The sequence below is a fragment of the Mchenga conophoros genome, linkage group LG5, assembly GCF_057382185.1.
Source record: "Mchenga conophoros isolate Kocher_MC1m ecotype Shallow Benthic linkage group LG5, M_conophoros_male_GT1.1, whole genome shotgun sequence".
Taxonomy (NCBI): Eukaryota; Metazoa; Chordata; class Actinopteri; order Cichliformes; family Cichlidae; genus Mchenga; species Mchenga conophoros.
Window position 1 is genome coordinate 36,483,641 of NC_140530.1, and position 17,306 is coordinate 36,500,946.

At 39.7% G+C, this 17,306-nt stretch overlaps 1 protein-coding gene across 2 annotated transcripts in view; it reads right to left on the bottom strand.

Moving 5' to 3' along the window:
* col2a1b (collagen, type II, alpha 1b) overlaps positions 1-17,306 on the bottom strand; it is a 47,381-nt gene that overhangs the window by 12,084 nt on the left and 17,991 nt on the right. For both annotated transcript variants that reach the window (XM_085275227.1, XM_085275225.1), the window contains 21 exons: positions 16,314-16,412; positions 15,965-16,009; positions 15,569-15,667; positions 15,309-15,362; positions 14,974-15,081; positions 14,661-14,714; positions 11,306-11,404; positions 10,738-10,791; positions 9,886-9,984; positions 9,565-9,618; positions 9,147-9,200; positions 8,684-8,737; positions 6,974-7,027; positions 6,564-6,608; positions 6,377-6,475; positions 3,176-3,283; positions 2,983-3,036; positions 2,613-2,666; positions 2,416-2,469; positions 1,997-2,050; positions 32-139 (listed from right to left, as the gene is read on the bottom strand). In XM_085275227.1, the coding sequence (XP_085131353.1) occupies positions 32-139; positions 1,997-2,050; positions 2,416-2,469; positions 2,613-2,666; positions 2,983-3,036; positions 3,176-3,283; positions 6,377-6,475; positions 6,564-6,608; positions 6,974-7,027; positions 8,684-8,737; positions 9,147-9,200; positions 9,565-9,618; positions 9,886-9,984; positions 10,738-10,791; positions 11,306-11,404; positions 14,661-14,714; positions 14,974-15,081; positions 15,309-15,362; positions 15,569-15,667; positions 15,965-16,009; positions 16,314-16,412 (1,503 nt within the window). The remainder of the gene's footprint in view (positions 1-31; positions 140-1,996; positions 2,051-2,415; positions 2,470-2,612; positions 2,667-2,982; positions 3,037-3,175; positions 3,284-6,376; positions 6,476-6,563; positions 6,609-6,973; positions 7,028-8,683; positions 8,738-9,146; positions 9,201-9,564; positions 9,619-9,885; positions 9,985-10,737; positions 10,792-11,305; positions 11,405-14,660; positions 14,715-14,973; positions 15,082-15,308; positions 15,363-15,568; positions 15,668-15,964; positions 16,010-16,313; positions 16,413-17,306) is intronic.

Sequence of the window (17,306 nt, forward strand, 5' to 3'; positions counted from 1 at the left end):
ATAGTGAAATAATACATGTAGTGACACTTACAGCGGGTCCAGGGGCTCCAGATGGTCCTTGGGGTCCAGGAGCACCAGCGTCTCCCTTCTGTCCAGGTTCTCCCTGCTCTCCCTTGGTTCCAGGCTGACCGTCAGCACCCTGAAAGCAAAAGACAGAAACAGCTGTTGATATACATCAAAGGAAAAAAAGTGAAAGGACTATGTCTTAATAATCAAATACTTTCAAAGGTCTTTCACAATTACCTAAAAGAATTGTTTAAAGGCTCATTTTACACATGGAGTTCTGTTTACCTGCTAACACTGCATGTAACATGTAACCTGTGTGGATCCATTATCATATATTAAATGGTTTGTTAAATTATCGGTTAACAGATCTAACTAAAAAATATAAGATCTAAGATAAGATGACATATCTTCACTTGTCTTTTGTGTCGCTGCAATACCAAACTGCTTAAGTACCCCATTTATGATGGAGAAGTACATCAAATTATGCACAAATCTCTGTTTTTAAATCCCAATCAAGTCAGGCCATTGAGTTTATGACTCTCGTCTACAAGTGCTACTGGTGCAGCATTTAGCCTCGTTGTGCCCACAGCGTCTGTGTTACATACACTTTAAAGTGGACCTATTATATTTTTTCTTTCACAGCTCTCAGTTTAAAACATGACCAAAGCTTCAAATGATGCAGTCAGTGAATAGTAATGCCCAAAATCTCAGGCATTAATCTGCTCTAAATACTCAATTTCATGCACTTTTTTTCTCTTTTGAAGATGTGGGTCATGTAGGCATGTAGCTCTGTGTGGAACTACATAAGCCCCACCTGCATTTCAAATCTTCTGTCTTACTGGGACAGCCAATTAGAAGAAAGCTAGCTTAAAGGAAGGAGAGCTGTGGCTTTAGACCAGCGGTCCCCAACCTTTTTTGCGCCATGGACCGGTTTATGTCCGACAATATTTTCACAGACCAGCCTTTAAGGTGTTGCGTATAAATACAGTAAAACAGTACCGGTACCAAAAAAAAAAAGATTTATTCATAATACACGTGAAAAGACCCAGATAAACCGAGGTAATGTTGTCCTCGGGTCAAAAATGGTCCCTGGGTGAATGGCAAACAAGTATATGGGAATCCCGAGGACAACACAAGGGTTTTAACGATACATACAAAAAAATAACACTTAAAACCGATAAAAACCCTGAAAACCATACATTTCACATGCGAGCCTGAACTCTCACGACCCGGTACCAAACAACTCACGGACCAGTACCGGTCCGTGGCCCGGGGGTTGGGGACCGCTGTTTTAGAAGATCAACTGAACTTGAGCTGCATTGAGAAAGGATAAAATAACAGCTGCTCTAGGAGAGTCCAAGAATACAAATACAGAGCTGGGGTAGGACATGAGATATAATTACACAACAATTTCAAAACTTTTAATTGCAGCTCCTAATGTACTGTGATAGTTGGTGTGCTCTGAAACAAATAGCATTTAGATACCTTGTAATGTTATTCATCCTGACAGAAAATCAATAATTAATCATTGTGTAAGGTAGAGAAAAAACAACCTGTTTAGAGATAAATTGTGCTGCCACAAATATATTGATGAAATCCATTTGGAGGGATGCAGCTTATTAAAAAACATCTATTTTATGTCCATCGTGAGTCTTTGGCAATAACTAAATGGATGTTTGACAAAAAGACACTAATTTCCCTCCACAGATATTACACCGAGGAAACAAGACATGTGTCAAGATAAAGAAAATAATAATTCACCGAGGCCTAAAACTGACGTAAAGGCAGTTAGACGTCCAAGTGTTTCTAGATATGAGCGGTAGAAAAGCCCCGCCATGTAGATGCAGTTATTTTTTTACTTGCAGTTAAATAAGCAAGTTGAACCACTTTAAAGTAAAATTATACTTCTATTACTTTGCTAACAAGTCGAAACATAAATCACTCAGGAGTCTGCAGTAAGATTAGTTCATGGTGATGGCTTTCTACTTACTGGGGGTCCAGCAAAGCCAGCAGGTCCAGGAGGTCCAGTCTCACCCCTGTCACCCTGAAAGATGAAGACACAGAGGCATTAAAAACTCAGGTGTTAGGCCAACTGAGAGAAATGGCGGATCTGTTGAGACCAATGTTTTAAAAATAGTTGCTCCAATACTTCAAAATGCCTGGCTCTAAAGGAAAACTGAAAAGCTTAAGTATAAATATAAGAATAAAGAAAGATGATGATAATTCAGGCTGAGGTGCTGAACTGTGACACCATAAACCAGGTGAACGAGATCTATAAGAGCATGCATGCTGCCTAAAAGCCTTAATATAATATACTAATATATGATGATTTGACCTAGTCACTGTGCATGCACCAAATTCCTAATCTGATATGTTTTCTTTACTAAAACAATAAACTGTGACACTCACAGGAGCACCGCGGACACCAGGAGCTCCAGAAGGACCAGCAGGACCAGATTCACCCTGCGAGAAAATACAGGAAGAACATCAGCAACATCATACAGAAGGTTAACTTTACATTATAGAAACCTACTTAAATAAAGACTTGTGCAGAACAAGACATTACATCATTTAGATCAAATAAAATAAAAGTAAAAACGCCTCACCTTCTCACCATTGGGACCAGCAGGACCAGGGGGACCAATGGGACCAGTGAGACCCTGAAACATGAAACAAAAAAGTATAGTTAGTATAAAGACTTGGAGAGGTTTGTAGTGTGAGAACAGAGACTTCACACTTTGCTTTAAAATGAGCAGCGGGAATAACAAAACACTTTTATTCTAAAGAACAAAAGAATGAATATTTTAGATTTCAGATTACATTTAAAGTATAATATGCTGTAAATAAGAGATTCACATGTGCAGATAGATATGTATGCAACATTTTATTTCCAGGAAATAAATGAAAGTCGTTCTATCTGTATTCAGCAGAAGCTACTGTCATTCACGAAAACCCAAATGAATGACAGTCACTCACTCTGGCACCATCTTTGCCTGGAGCACCTTCGGGTCCTTTCTCTCCAAGGTCTCCCTGTGGGGATAAAGAACTGAATTAAAGTCTGTCGTGTGACAAGAAAATATGCATAAATTTATACTCAAGTAGGGAAAATTCCACAAATTGAGTGTTTATGCATTCAGTTTGCTAACACTTGTTTCCCATCATGGCTTACTCTGTCTCCTTTGGGTCCGGGAATACCAGCACCTCCTCTCTCTCCAGGCATACCCTGCAGGCCAGGGGGTCCCTGAGCCCCTGCAGTACCTGCAGGTCCAATCGCTCCCTATTATTAATCAAAAATATAATGAGATGACAGGTTTGGGTTCAAAGAGAGGAGACATTTCAACTGTTTACTTTCTCTAAGCACCTGCTACACATGCACAAAGATGTTTTATACCTCCTGATTCAGTCAAGGTCTTTAAAAAAGACTTGCAAAAAGGCTTGTGATGATGTTCTGTCACATTTCAGACAGATTCTGCTCGGGCTTTGTTTAATAACCCACAATATGAGTCAGAAACACAAACACGGTGCCGTCTCAGAGTGAGAGAACATCTGCTCATTCAACAAAAGAGGCCGATGCTCATCTTTGTCCCTGCCTGTTGTCTTCAAGGTTAACAGATGACTGAGAGAATAAAAGAGAAAATAATCCTGCCAACTTCTTTTTCTTCTTGCTACAGAAGAATGTTAAAAAAAAGCCTAACTCTCTAATGAGTCGGTCACTTTTAATTTAAACATAAAGACATCTTAATTTCAGGTGTTTTGCTGTGATGGTGGGTTTACCTTTAATTCTGTTATTAAAAGGACAAAGGGCATTTTATCATAAAGGCACGAATCTCTATTTCACACATCAAAGCTGAAACAATTGAAAGCAAATGCAGACTTTGATTGTTTTTTTAAAAAGTACTCCTATAGGCTCACTCTGAGTCAAAACTTCAGCTGTGCTGCGGTGCTTTATCGTGCAGCCTATAAATCAGACACACGCAGCATTTCTTCTGCCTATCATTAAGCCATGACCACAGGGCTAACACAAGCACAACACTGGCTGTGAATACTATAGAATAATACTCTAACTCAAAGAGGCCGACAAACGATCCCTCTTATAAAACAAATCGTTTTCAGAGACTTGCTTTTCTACAGAGTGTTGGTTCATCCCTTCTTCATCGTCACCACCATCACACTCACAGTCTATAATCCTCATCCTCTAACCACTTATGTCTGGGGATGAAAACCTATGAACTGGGATTAAAATCCGACCAGATAACAATCCCAAAGTGGGAATTGCAGCCTCTCTGAGCTCTTCCTCTGCTCACAGTGCCATTGTGACAAATCACTGCAGTGGCTGGAAATTGCTGACAGATGGCAAGTGAGTGTATAGCCTGACTGGAGACACACTGAGCCATCAGCTGCAGTGAATGTAGGAAATATTTTATTTTGTTTTAAAGTATTATAAATTTATGAAATAACATGAATGCAGAAAACAGAAATAAAGCAAACGTCCAGACCTGAACTGCTGACTGACGCTCAATTCTAGTTACTGATGGCTCTTCAACCACTAATCCTCAACTTTTGACAAAACTGTGTTTGCTTGTGACTCATATCTACAAAGCAATTATTCACAAGAACCCAAAGGAAGAAAGTTTAAAAGTAAAGGAGAGCTTATTAAAAATATGTTTTCTTCTGTTTTCCACTCTTTGAATTACATCAGAGATCTACTATTTTAGTCAGTAAAAAAAAACCTAAGGATGCTGAACTTAAATTGTCTCAGGAATTAGAATTTTTTAGCCTCTAGGGGAAAATAGGCTTTTACTCAGTCTAGGAAACACTGAAAGTTTAGCTTTGGAAGCAAAGAAAAAGCTTATTAAGGTTAGAAACCTGGTGGCCAAATGTAACTCTGTTGATTTAGCATTAGCTCAACAGTACAACCTGCACAGGAGCAACCTTACACCAACATTTATCAGGCACATGTGTTATTAAAAAGACAAATGCAAACATTAGATCATGAAGGAAAAAGCTGTTCTGTCTCAACAAAAGAAAGAAAAATGCTCTGCTTCAGTCCAGCCACACCGTAGAGACCTCAGTTACAGTCGGTGTGAGGTTCAGTCGATATCCTGAAGCACACACGTGAGCAAACGATGGTGTTTAATGACTTCTGCAGAATAACATCGTTAAATATTTAACCCTCATCTATTATTTTGCAACAAAACCACTCCATCAGATTTTTGAGTCTTTTGATTTCCCCCCCGCAGACACTGTAAGCATGTCCCTCACGGTTACGGTGTCCGCAGACATGACTTTGTTATCGAACTCTGAATGTCCAAACACAGGGATTAAAAAATGTTTAGATATTGTGCTATATATCTTTGGAATGGATTATGTTTCTCTGTGAGGAAAAATATGAATCTGAATGAACTGTACATAATTTAAGTTTAACAAAATGAACTGCATTGCATCTCAGTCTTTACTACACTATATTTATCTAAAGCAGCTGACAGCCTGCACAGGGAGCGCAGGCAGGATGGAGTGGATGAAGACGAGTGTCTGGGGTGATTTGTGACAGCAGGATCGTAAAGAGAGTGAAAGGGAAGGTTTAAAAGATGGTAGTGAGACGGGTATGATGTGTGGTTTGGAGATGGTGGTGCTGACAAAAAGACAGGAGGCTGAGCTGAAGATGTTAAATTTTCATCGGGAGTGACCAGGATGGACAAGATTTTACAATGTGTATTTTAACTTTGGTTTATTGATTTTAGGTGATGGTTAGATAGCATGTACATTTTTACCTAGCATGGCTCCTGTCATGCAATACTTCCAAATGTTCTACCAGGGAAAGGAAGGTTTGTGCTCTCTTTTTAATCCTCCTTATACTTTGTATCTGTAATTCTGTTGTACATTCTTGTATAATGACAACAAAGTATCTTATATTTACTGGAATAAAATAAAAGCTATAAATGAACCAGTTTAGATTATGACCTGTAGTCTGGGACCTGATAGGCACTTAAGTTGATTCGTTTTTTTTTCTTTTTTTAAAGAAAATGCAATGCGATTCAAAACTGGAAAACTGAGCAGAGGTTTTATTGTCATATACTGTCACATACTAACTAGACTGCTCAGTGCAGCAGGGTGAGGAATGATGCTGCCCGCTTTCTCTAATTTTAGGCTGAAAACACCAAATATACGCTAAAATGCTGAGTACACACAGCTTAACTTGCAAACACTCGAGCTAATTATTATTCAATTATACGCTCAGACTGCTCTGTTTCTGCTGCCTGTGATAAGAATATTGAAAATCTCACTGTGTTTCGCAGTGGGTTGGGTGAACCTCAGGGAGCAACATTTAATCAGTTAAAAAAACATGCTTGTTATTGGCTGCTGGACTCACCTTGGGTCCGTCAGTTCCAGGAGTTCCAGGCAGACCTCTGGGTCCCTGCAGACCCTGAGGGCCAGCGGCTCCTCTCTCGCCGGGAAAACCACGTTCTCCCTGAACAGTAGCACAGTGACAATCAGCGGCATGTATGTTAATCAGCAGCCTACAGTATAATGAAATTATGTTAAGATCGTGAACTTACTCTAGGTCCAGTGGCACCAGCAAGTCCAGCCTCTCCAGGAACACCCTTGAATGGTGAAAAGAAAGAGAAGCTAAAAGACCTGCAAGACTATCGCTGTTGAGATACTTAGTTATGCTTTATACTCATAGCACTAACCAAACTAAATTAAAGCCAAAAAGCAAATATTAAGTGTAATTATATATTTTTAAGAGTTTAGAAATCTGGTAGATGACATCTTAAGTCTTAAGACTTTTGCAGTCACTGATAACGTTGGAAAAAAGCAGCAGCGCTTAAACTGTTTAATTACCTGTGTAATTAATCTGAATCATGACCTTGGAGTAAGTACATAAATTCCTATCTTATACTCTATCTTTGTATACTTTTTTTATCTTTGTCTTATTTGTCTTATTTGATCATGAAAGTGCACAAACCTGATCTCCAGGCTTTCCTCCCTCACCAGGTGGACCAGGAGGGCCAGGAAGACCCTGTGTGCAGGAGAGAAGAAGCATTAACACTGAATGCAGCGAAGATCCAAGTCTGCACCCCCCTACGCTTCAGATGGTGTTATTGTTGCATGAACGTGTCTTCAGGCCTGCAGTGCTGACAGGAGTTACATATCACTTCCTGTGGACTGAATTATGGCTGTCACGTATGACTCCATCTTCCTGTCAGTATGTGTCTCTGTCACCGGAAACTTGGGAAAGATCAGGTGATTTGTGGCTGAATAACAACATCTTCTTTTTTTCATGTTGAAACATTTTAATTTACTGCATTGCCATGGAAACACAGTTCAGGGAAAACTCATAAGCTAACTCGTTAGAACATCAATAAGGAGCTTGGGAAATTGTTAATATGCTCGGAAAAGATCTCTGCTGCTAAAAGGTGGCGCTATGACTGGAACTCAGTAATGACATGTACAAGTGAAAGAGCCGCAGTTTGATCCTGTGAGGGGATACAACTTCCTCTGGGGCTGCATCACAAAGGTCATCTGGTAAAGAAACATATCTGCCAACCTGTTAAATATGCAGAGCCACCTGCTGCAGCCATCCTTTCTGAATAAGGGAGCATATGGAGGAATGTGTGAGACCACGCCTCTTAATCTGTGAATTCAGGTGTTTTCAGTCCTGTTGCCACATGTGTATAAAATCAGGCACCTGGCCAGCAGACTGCTTTTACAAGAACGAATGGGCTGCTCTACAGAGCTCATCATATTCCAGCATGGTACTCGAACAGGTTGCCACTCGCAACAAGTCAGTTCGTGAAATTTCTGCCACTGTAGATATTCCACAATTCGCTTTAGTGGCTCACCATGTAAAGTCACAGAGCGGGTTTGCGAAGAGTCAGCAGAGCATCGTGTGTAAAAGTCACCAGCTCTGCTGACTCACTGACTGCAGAGATCTAAGACTCCTCTGGCATTAACATCAGCACATGAAGTGTGTGCCGGGAGCTTCGTGGTATTGATTTCCAAAACAACAGTTTCCTGTAGCTGTAACGTGCAGGTGGCCCAGTATCAAACACTGAAAAGGAACATTTGAGCTGGCAGAACAACAGTTTCCTTATTGTCACCTATAACTAAAATTTGTTGCACTGCTGCAGCAGGACCTAATGTCAAGTCACAGTTTTGAACACTTTGGATTATAAATGTCTTTAGATTTTGCAAGATTAAGTAAAATTGCTGCACAGGATACATGTGCCCAGCAAGTTTGGCACATCTAGGTGAAACCATACGTGTGAGCCATTCTGCAACACTCATACCCAACATATGACTCGGTGACAGACGTGCCCAGTTTCAGAGTTTTTGAGCCCCTTTAGCTGCAGTTTTCTAGCTAAATAGTAGACATAACCTAATCTTACCGGGCAAATGTTTCCTGAATGCTCACAACACGTAATTCATGTAATTAACATACATGTGTCATTCCATTAAAATATACTTTAATGGAATGATACATATATTTCTCTGTTGCACCATAAACAACTGTGATCATAGAAAAAATAAGTGGTTCCCAATTCTGGCACTGCTCAGCAGAAGAAAAGCAATAAACTGAAGTTTCTATGTATAACTGCACAATATAAAAGTAGTGATACAACTGCTCATATATGCTCACAGGTGTTATAGCAAAGCGTTAAGTATGCAGACTCACCTGGAAGCCAGAGGGACCAGGCTGTCCTTGCTCTCCTCTTTCTCCAGCAGGACCCTAAAAGTCATAATTACAGTCACTTTACAATTCATTAAAATTGTGCAATTTCACGTCTGGCTGACAGTTAAAATGGTGGGAAAATTCTGCAAAACCTTCCACTTCTTAGTAAACATTATAAAAATAAAATATTTATCATATACAAAATGTTCTCTAGTTCAAAAAGGTTTGTTTAGTTTGTTGAAACATAATCTTCAAAAGAAGTTGAAAGTCTGTAAGTCAGTGATGGTGTGACGTGATGTACAGACAATTTGGTCAAGGACTTTTTTTTCCAGACAGAGCTACGATAGAAGCAGTCTGGGAAATGGAGATAACAAAGACTGCTTCTAAGTGCAAACGTAGAAAAGGGATAAGATAATATCGGTGTTGAAGGTATATAAAGTGGCATGGGAGCGATAGAGATACGTACAGCAGGGCCAGGGGGTCCAGCTGAGCCAGTTTCTCCATCTTTGCCGGGCAGACCCTGGGGAGACGAAGAAAGAGAGAGCCAGAGGAGGATGGGGTGGGAGGTGGAGGAGGAGGTTTGACAGATATCAGCACTAAAGCCAAAGGTGATGCTCTTAACTGGGCAGACATCTGACAGATATATAACTGAGGCTTCTCGTGCTGAAGCTGGACTCTGTGAAGCTGTGTACTTGAAAAATGAAGCTAATCAAAAGTTTATAGTTTCTGACAATAACAAATATTTGGCTCTAAAAAGAGACTTTACTTTAGCATAACATGTTTATGTTTTTATGCACGTGATTAATTAATGCTTCATAAAAACACAGCAGTCAATCTGAGGAGCGTTAGTTTCAAAACATAAAATGGAAACACGATGAACGTACTCTCAGACCAGGAGCTCCAGCCAGTCCTTTCTCACCAGACTTGCCAGGTTCACCCTTAGAAAAGCAGAAATAAAATCCAGTGGTTAGTGAAAATGCTACTGCTGATCCCTTTGCACCTATTGTGAGAACAAAGGTGGATACAGGTGATGATGCTCATCAAATTATATAAAATTACTCAGCAGCACTCCACATGTTGCTGAACAGGTACTGTGCAGTTTTGAATCATGCATTTATGTTTTAGAAAGGACAAATAAAACACATTGCAACACACTGTAAAATATTACTCCCTTATAGAAGGTACTTTTTTTTCTTTTTACTTACAGTTGCTCCCTTTGGTCCAGGGAATCCCATGACTCCAGGCTGTCCTCGGGCTCCCTGTGGACCAGGAGGTCCTGGACGACCATCCTCACCAGGCGCTCCCTGAGTAAAGTCAAGCCAAACGGTAAATAACTGCCATATGTTTCTCTAACAAAATTAAAAATGTGACTACAAAATCTAATTAATATACAGCAAAATTTATGACACACTGTGTATAATCCCTCAGTAATGTTACATCCATTCATTTAGTAATCCAACCAAAAAATGTAGCTGTTTGTTGCACATTTAGCCAAATATCATAATATTACAAATCTGAAATCATTATGCAGAAATGTATGTTGTATATCAAATAAATGTGAGTTGCACTATTTCAAATCCATTTATTTTTTAGGTGTTTAAATTAATTAGTGAGGCTTCAGTGAGTGGTGCAGCTTACAGAGTTTACGGCTCCACCGTCACTACTAACAAAGTGTATAAACATAAGGATTGAATGTTATCCTTAAAAACAGGAGACTGTGTGGCAAACGGAGCCCAAAGTGAAAGAGAAAAAACACAGCCCCCTGAATTCAGCGAGAACGTGGAAGAAAGCTACAGTATAAGGCTGGCGGATAATGGGCGGATAAATTTCCCACAATTCAATTTGATGAAACCACTCATGAGTCATTATGTGATCAGAGCACATTCGGTAAAATTACAAGTCTCTCCCTGGTTGTTTCACATGTGATATTAAAAATAACACACAGCTTTTAATACAGCAAGCGGATGCACAGCGTGTAGTTATTTCTCTTAATTTACAAGTAAACAACAACGACTAATTAATGTCTGTTACAACAAGAAACGTGTACATGAACATACAGAAGGTCCAACTTTGCCTTGAGGCCCAGCATCACCGGGGCGTCCAGTCAGACCCTGTCAGAGAAAGGAAGGAGAATTACTGGCTAAATCTGGATGAGTCATCGGGCATCTCTTTGCAGACATATGCTAAAGAAAGGTGGGATTACAGAACATATGGCACCATGTGAGACTGATTTTACACCTCTGACTAGCCCCCTGTGCAGGAAGCAGCACCTGCTGATGGAAATGACTAAGAACGGAAACATGAATGAGAGCACATTGCTCACAGGCTTCATTAACTCTGTTTTCTAATTTCATTTTGGTGACTGCACATAAACAATCTACTGCTGCAGCTGAAATTAAATATTTGAGAGGAAGAGGAAGAGGAAGTACAACTTCTCTATCTATCTATCTATCTATCTATCTATCTATCTATCTATCTATCTATCTATCTATCTATCTATCTATCTATCTATCTATCTATAAACATGTTCTTCTGAACACTTTTGAGATTTGTGGAAATTTAAAGCACATTTCTGCAGATCACCAGCATCTATGCGTAATAACGCGCTGTAGAGGAAGCACTTACTCTGGCACCGGGCAGACCGGGCTCTCCAGGGCGGCCGGGGTCACCGCTGGCACCTTTGGGACCGCTGGCTCCTGAGGGTCCACGCTCACCGGGGGCTCCCTGTATTATGAGGAAGAGTGTAAAGTCAAACACAGAGGACGGGAAACATCTCAAAGTTCAGTGGAGATGTGTTTCTCTTTTAGTAGGATGAACACATTTCATTGACCTGCAGGAGATGAGAAGATTAAATTCAGACAGATTAATTGTGATATAAATGAAACTGTCCGTGGAAAGATAATATTTACAGTTTTTCTCAGTCGCTTTGGTGCGTTTCTCAGATCAGAATTGAAATACTCATAACTATTAGTTCAACCTCCACAACACTCAGTCATTTGTGCACATCATAGTAGCAATTTCTCCTCTCTCTGAACAAACTGCAAATGATTTTGGACATGAATCAGTTGCTTCCATACATTTCCCTGCTGCTTTCTGACATTTCCATTTGCTTATGTCATGTCAGTCAAAAGTAATCATACCTATGGATGCTGAATAGTCATTCCCAATAAAACTAATAGTCATACATCCATTGCTTGAGTCATCACACACAAAATTGTTGAACTAGTTATCACATGCCAAATATTGGCCATCTGTCAAGCAAATCCTATACCTTTCTGTATCATTTTTCCTGGAAATGTCTCCGAAATTGAACAATTGATCTCGGGTGAATTACAGCTGTCACTCATGAGGAGGCGTGTGAAAGTTTAGTTGTAACCAATGACAAACAACTTGTTCACTGTCAATTATGGATGAATCCTGTGAATCCCCAATTGGCAAGCATATATAAACTGCGCAGGGGCTAGTGTGTACCATTTCTACACTTCTGTGACACAAAATGGAAGGTCAGCACCGTGGAAGAGGGGTGAGGATGCGGGGAGGAAGGGGAAGGGGAAGAGGGAGAAGAGGCAGATATAGGCGGATTCCTAATGAAATAAGGGCTACAATTGTGGACCATGTTGTCAATCACGGCCTCACCATGGAGGAGGCTGGTCGAAGGGTGCAACCCAATATTGGAAGAACTACTGTCAGTTCAATCATTCAAACATTCCATAGGGAAAACAGGTATGCAAACAGTAATACACTGTACTGTACTGTGCCATCTCAGACACATCACATGTTACTGTACTGTATTTGCAATTTCACAAAAAGTTCACTCTGCACCACATAGGATTGTAAGACAACCTCGCGGAGGCGGAAGAGGGCCCCTTTTTACCCCACAGCAAGAAGAAGCCATTTGTGCAATGGTCATTGCAAACAATGCAATAAAGCTGAGAGAAATACAAAGCGCTGTCATAGAGAATTACACGGTATTTGGCAATATTGAACCTGTTTCAATTTCAACAATTGACAGAGTACTCAAGAAAAATGAAATCCACATGAGCAAATGGCCCTGCTAGCAGCCATGGATGCAGCATGTGATGACATCACAGCAGGGTCCTGCAGAGGATGGATTTGCCACTCCAGGAGATACTTTCCTCGCTGCATTGCGAGGGATAACATCTGTTGTGATGTAGATGAAAATATGTGGCCAGACAGACAGGAACGTCTGGATGTGCCAGAATGATTTACTGTACTGTTACATGTGCTGTTTATTGTTCACATTAGTGCACAGCTCTACCAAATGGGTGATTTTATGTTTACATGTATTCTACAGTGCACAAGTGACTGTAGCATATTTTTCTTTTGCACGATTCTGTAGGATTACAAACACTTCTACACAATGGAAATGTGAAACGTACGTATTCAGTGTCTCAGTTACTCCCAAGACTCCCATAACATCTACAGTGACTTTACTGCACATTTCAGATGGCTGTACAGGTAGGCCATAGTGCTGTCGTCAGCATTTTCAGGTGTCACCAATTGTTTTTGCAATGGGAAACACTGAAATTATAAACTGTCATAGTGGAAACATGACAATGCCATTTGACTATCTTGTTCATAAAGATGGTGTCAAGACTTTTCATTTTGATGGCACTGACAGTTTCATTGACATGGATACTTGCTTTTGAGGTGTGGATAATCAATTCTGTGCATGTGACGTGCTTTTGCAGGCTATCCACTAGGTTTTGCAGTTTGCACTAATTGTTTTGGGAAATGCACTAACTGCTGTGCAAATGTTAATGGTGTTCTGAGAAACGCACCAAAGCAACTGAGAAAAACTGTAATGAGATGTTGGCTTTGGTGATTTGGGACATGTAGGTCAGTGTGCGTGATGGGTTTGTGAGCTATGCTGCCATCTTGTGGGAGGCTGCGTGCATCGCTGCTGCCTCCTAAAGTGTGCAGGATGAAGTCAAAGGGAAACAAGTGTGCTGACAAATGGCACTTTTTTTTTACTCTTCAAGGAAAATAACATTTTTATTATGACCTTCAATAATTTGTGAATTCAGAGTGAACCCCAAAGACGTGCCTCATTAACCGCATCGTTTTAAAATCTGCCAGCTGATTTGTGCAATTTAACTTGATTTAAAAAATGTTATGAGTTAATGAGGGGAAAAATGATTTCTCAGAGAAGTCATCACGGAGACCAGAGTCAGTTTACGCTCAATAAAATGCTTTGTGGAAATCAGGTCAGCTGCTTTTTTCATATACATCGTGTTTTACCTTTTACAGTGTAGTCAAATATGTGCAGATTATTTATCTTTTCTGACAAAAATATATTTTGGAATGTTAAAGGATTTATACATTCATGAAAAACAAACAGCTAAACTGAGAAATAATCCTGTTCTTTAGAACTTTTACAACAGTTTCAGCAGTTTCAGCTTTCACAACCAAGAAAGTAAAATATAGATATGAATATCTCAGTTACACAGTTTTCAAGGTTTTCTGATGGCTTCTAGTCTACGTTTGAAGTACTATTATTTCAAAGTATGCTGAACTATTTTTGCTTAATTGGTCTTCTGAAGCGTAAGTTCGCCAATTATTAACAAGCTTATATCATCACCATCAGACTGGAAATGCTTTTATCGCTCAGTGAAGTAAATATTACTCCCTCCATGCTGCATGTCAAAATTCTCTACACTACCTACACTAAAATAATAATAATAATAATAATAATAATAATAATAATAATAATAACGTCATGACACAAACATCTTTTTTATGTCTTTTGGAAAAGTTTAAATTAAATGTCTGTGTATCACATATAACTGAATGTATTCACACACATTTATTCACACATACAGTTTTACACCTGCAACTACTGACCAGATGCCTAAAACATGCTCTACTCAGCTCATTTTGGCTGTTTGGAGCGCTTCACTTCCTTTTCACAAACAAAAACTCTTCTCTGGAGTGTCAGTGAAACCATCATGAAGCTTACCTTTGGACCAGCCAGACCATCTTGACCAGGGAAACCACGGTTACCGGGAGCTCCCTAAATGGAAAACACAAAATTAGATTTAATCTTTATTTAAACAGCAATATCCCAATCTCACAGTGGGCCTTAAATGGGCTGCAAAGTTTTACCCAACGAATACACACCCATCCATCACAGAGTAAGCAATAACAGTAAGTTAGGTGTAGGAAAACCCTGACACTGTGATATTCTGTGATATATTTAATATTACTTTCCCAAGAGTTCCCGAGCAGCATGTTTTAAAGAACTGGAAAAAGAAAGCATGCTGTGCACTTACTCTCTCTCCAGGGGGTCCCAGTGGTCCAGCAGAACCAGGCTCACCTCTGGGCCCTCTCTTGCCTTCTTCTCCTAGTGGGCCATTTGGTCCCTGAAGACCAGGTGGTCCCTGATGAATAACAGACAAGGTTAGTACAAAACTGGAAAAAAATATGTTGTACTTTTACATATTAAAGTAATACGTTTTGTTAGGTTTGCGTTCCTAAACTATGTGGAAATGTGTACTAGGTCTGTCAGATGACATAGTCTGAAGTGTTTGTACTGTATCAATGAATTCTGTTTTGCTGATGAACCGATCAGGGTATACAGACACAAGTCGAAGGAAACAAAACTCACAATTTCTCCTTTGGGTCCAGCCTCTCCCTTGAACCCTGCGATACCTGGGTCTCCCTAAACAGAGAGACGGAGAGAGAAACAATGCATGAGTTATTATGCTTTTAAGACCTGCTTTAATTATTTGGGATATGAAATGGACAACAAACATCAAGTGGTCAATTAAACTGCAAATACATTCAGATATATAAATAGATTAAAAGTAATATAACTCCAATGAAGGGGGCATCCTGTCTGTTATGAATGATTCACTCAGTACATACAGATGTTCCCTTTGGACCAAGAGGTCCAGTGGCTCCCTGAGGCCCGGGAGGCCCACGAGGTCCAGGGAAACCAGGAGCACCAGCGATGCCAGGAGCACCCTATAAAAAAGAGACAGAGAGAGGTCTGAAGTCAGTCAGCTGACTGATCACTGAATCAGAAGTATTTCATCTCAGCTTTTAAAGCTGGAATAGAAAGCTCAACATCATTCACTGCTTAATCGGTCAGATTCAATAAGAGATCACTGTAAATGTTCTGTATAGGATGCAAATATTATTAGATGCAGTAAAGTAACTCTGAAGTTGCAAGAAAAAAATTACCTGCATGTCTAAATATGAAAACGTTAAGTGAGAAGGTTGCACTTTGAAATACAGAAAAGGTAAAAATGCTAAACTTACAGCAGATCCTTTCGCTCCAGGGATGCCATCAGTACCGGGATTACCCTGCAAAAAAAAAATAGCCTTTAATCAAATCCTATTAATTTAAAATGTCAGGTGATGTTGATGGAAGGGTTCAGGGGCTCATCTGACAGGATGGTGTGGGTGGGTCTACCAACAGTCTGTCCAAACAATGTTAAACTACAGCAAAAAGCTGCTTTTCCACAGCACAGTTCTCTCTGCTCACTAAAGAGAGTCTGACAAGTTTCTGAGAAAAACATGTAATAAAGAAACTGAGCTGCACTTTTCACAAAAAAAAGAAAGTGGTATGAACTGACAGATTTAGATAAAGAGATCTAGCATCACTTACAGAAGCGCCAGAGGGTCCAGAAGATCCAGGAGTACCAGACTCTCCACGAGGTCCCTGAGCACCCTCAGGTCCACGAGCACCAGTAGGTCCGGCTTCTCCCTGATCCACAACACAGAGGACAGATGAGTAATGTGTAAGCAGAGTACACAGAGTAACTGAAAAAGACTTCCAGATGGGCTTTTAATAAACAAATGTAAATAGAATTGAAAAGAAGAGTGATTAAAAAAATAGTTTAATTTAATTGATTTATGTAATAACGTCATATGTCTTTTAATAATAATAATAATAATAATAATAATAATAATAATAATAATGGATTGCATTTTTACAGCACCTTTTGAGACCCTCGAACCGGCAACCTTCTGATTACAAGACAAACTGCCAACTCTTGAGCCACGATCGCCCTTTTAATATGCATTATGGGATTTATAGGTTTCTTGGTAGTGAAATATAAATACTAGTGCTTGTAATTATAAAAAAATGGTATTGATTTAGGATAAAAGTAGATGCAAAATGATGCTGCAGACGTGGCTCTTTCTTATTGCAAACTTTATTTAAAAAACAGGAAGTAGAAGTAGTGCCCATTGCAATGTAGAAGTGCTTAAACCTGATCTTTCTCATCACCAGCAGGGGGCGACATCTCTAGTTACAGAAACAACAAGTCTGATTGTGTGGACATTTATTTTAAAACAGCCCAGAGGATCACTTCTCCTGCTGTATCCTCTCAGTAATCATTTTCCTGAAGAGTTTAAGGGCTCAAATGTTTATTCCAACTCTTACTGAAAACAGCACTGTGTTTATTTAGCAAATTGTGGTTCCATTTATAGCAAAATAGATAAAACAGCAGGGCATCAACTTGGTTGGAGCCAAAGTGTAATTGTTATACACCTACATGGTGACAGTTAAAACGCTGAGCTTGAGCCCTAAAGACAGAACCTGTGCGAAGTCTTGGTGGCTAATGCCATCTTTTATATACAGTTTGTGGGTCGTGGG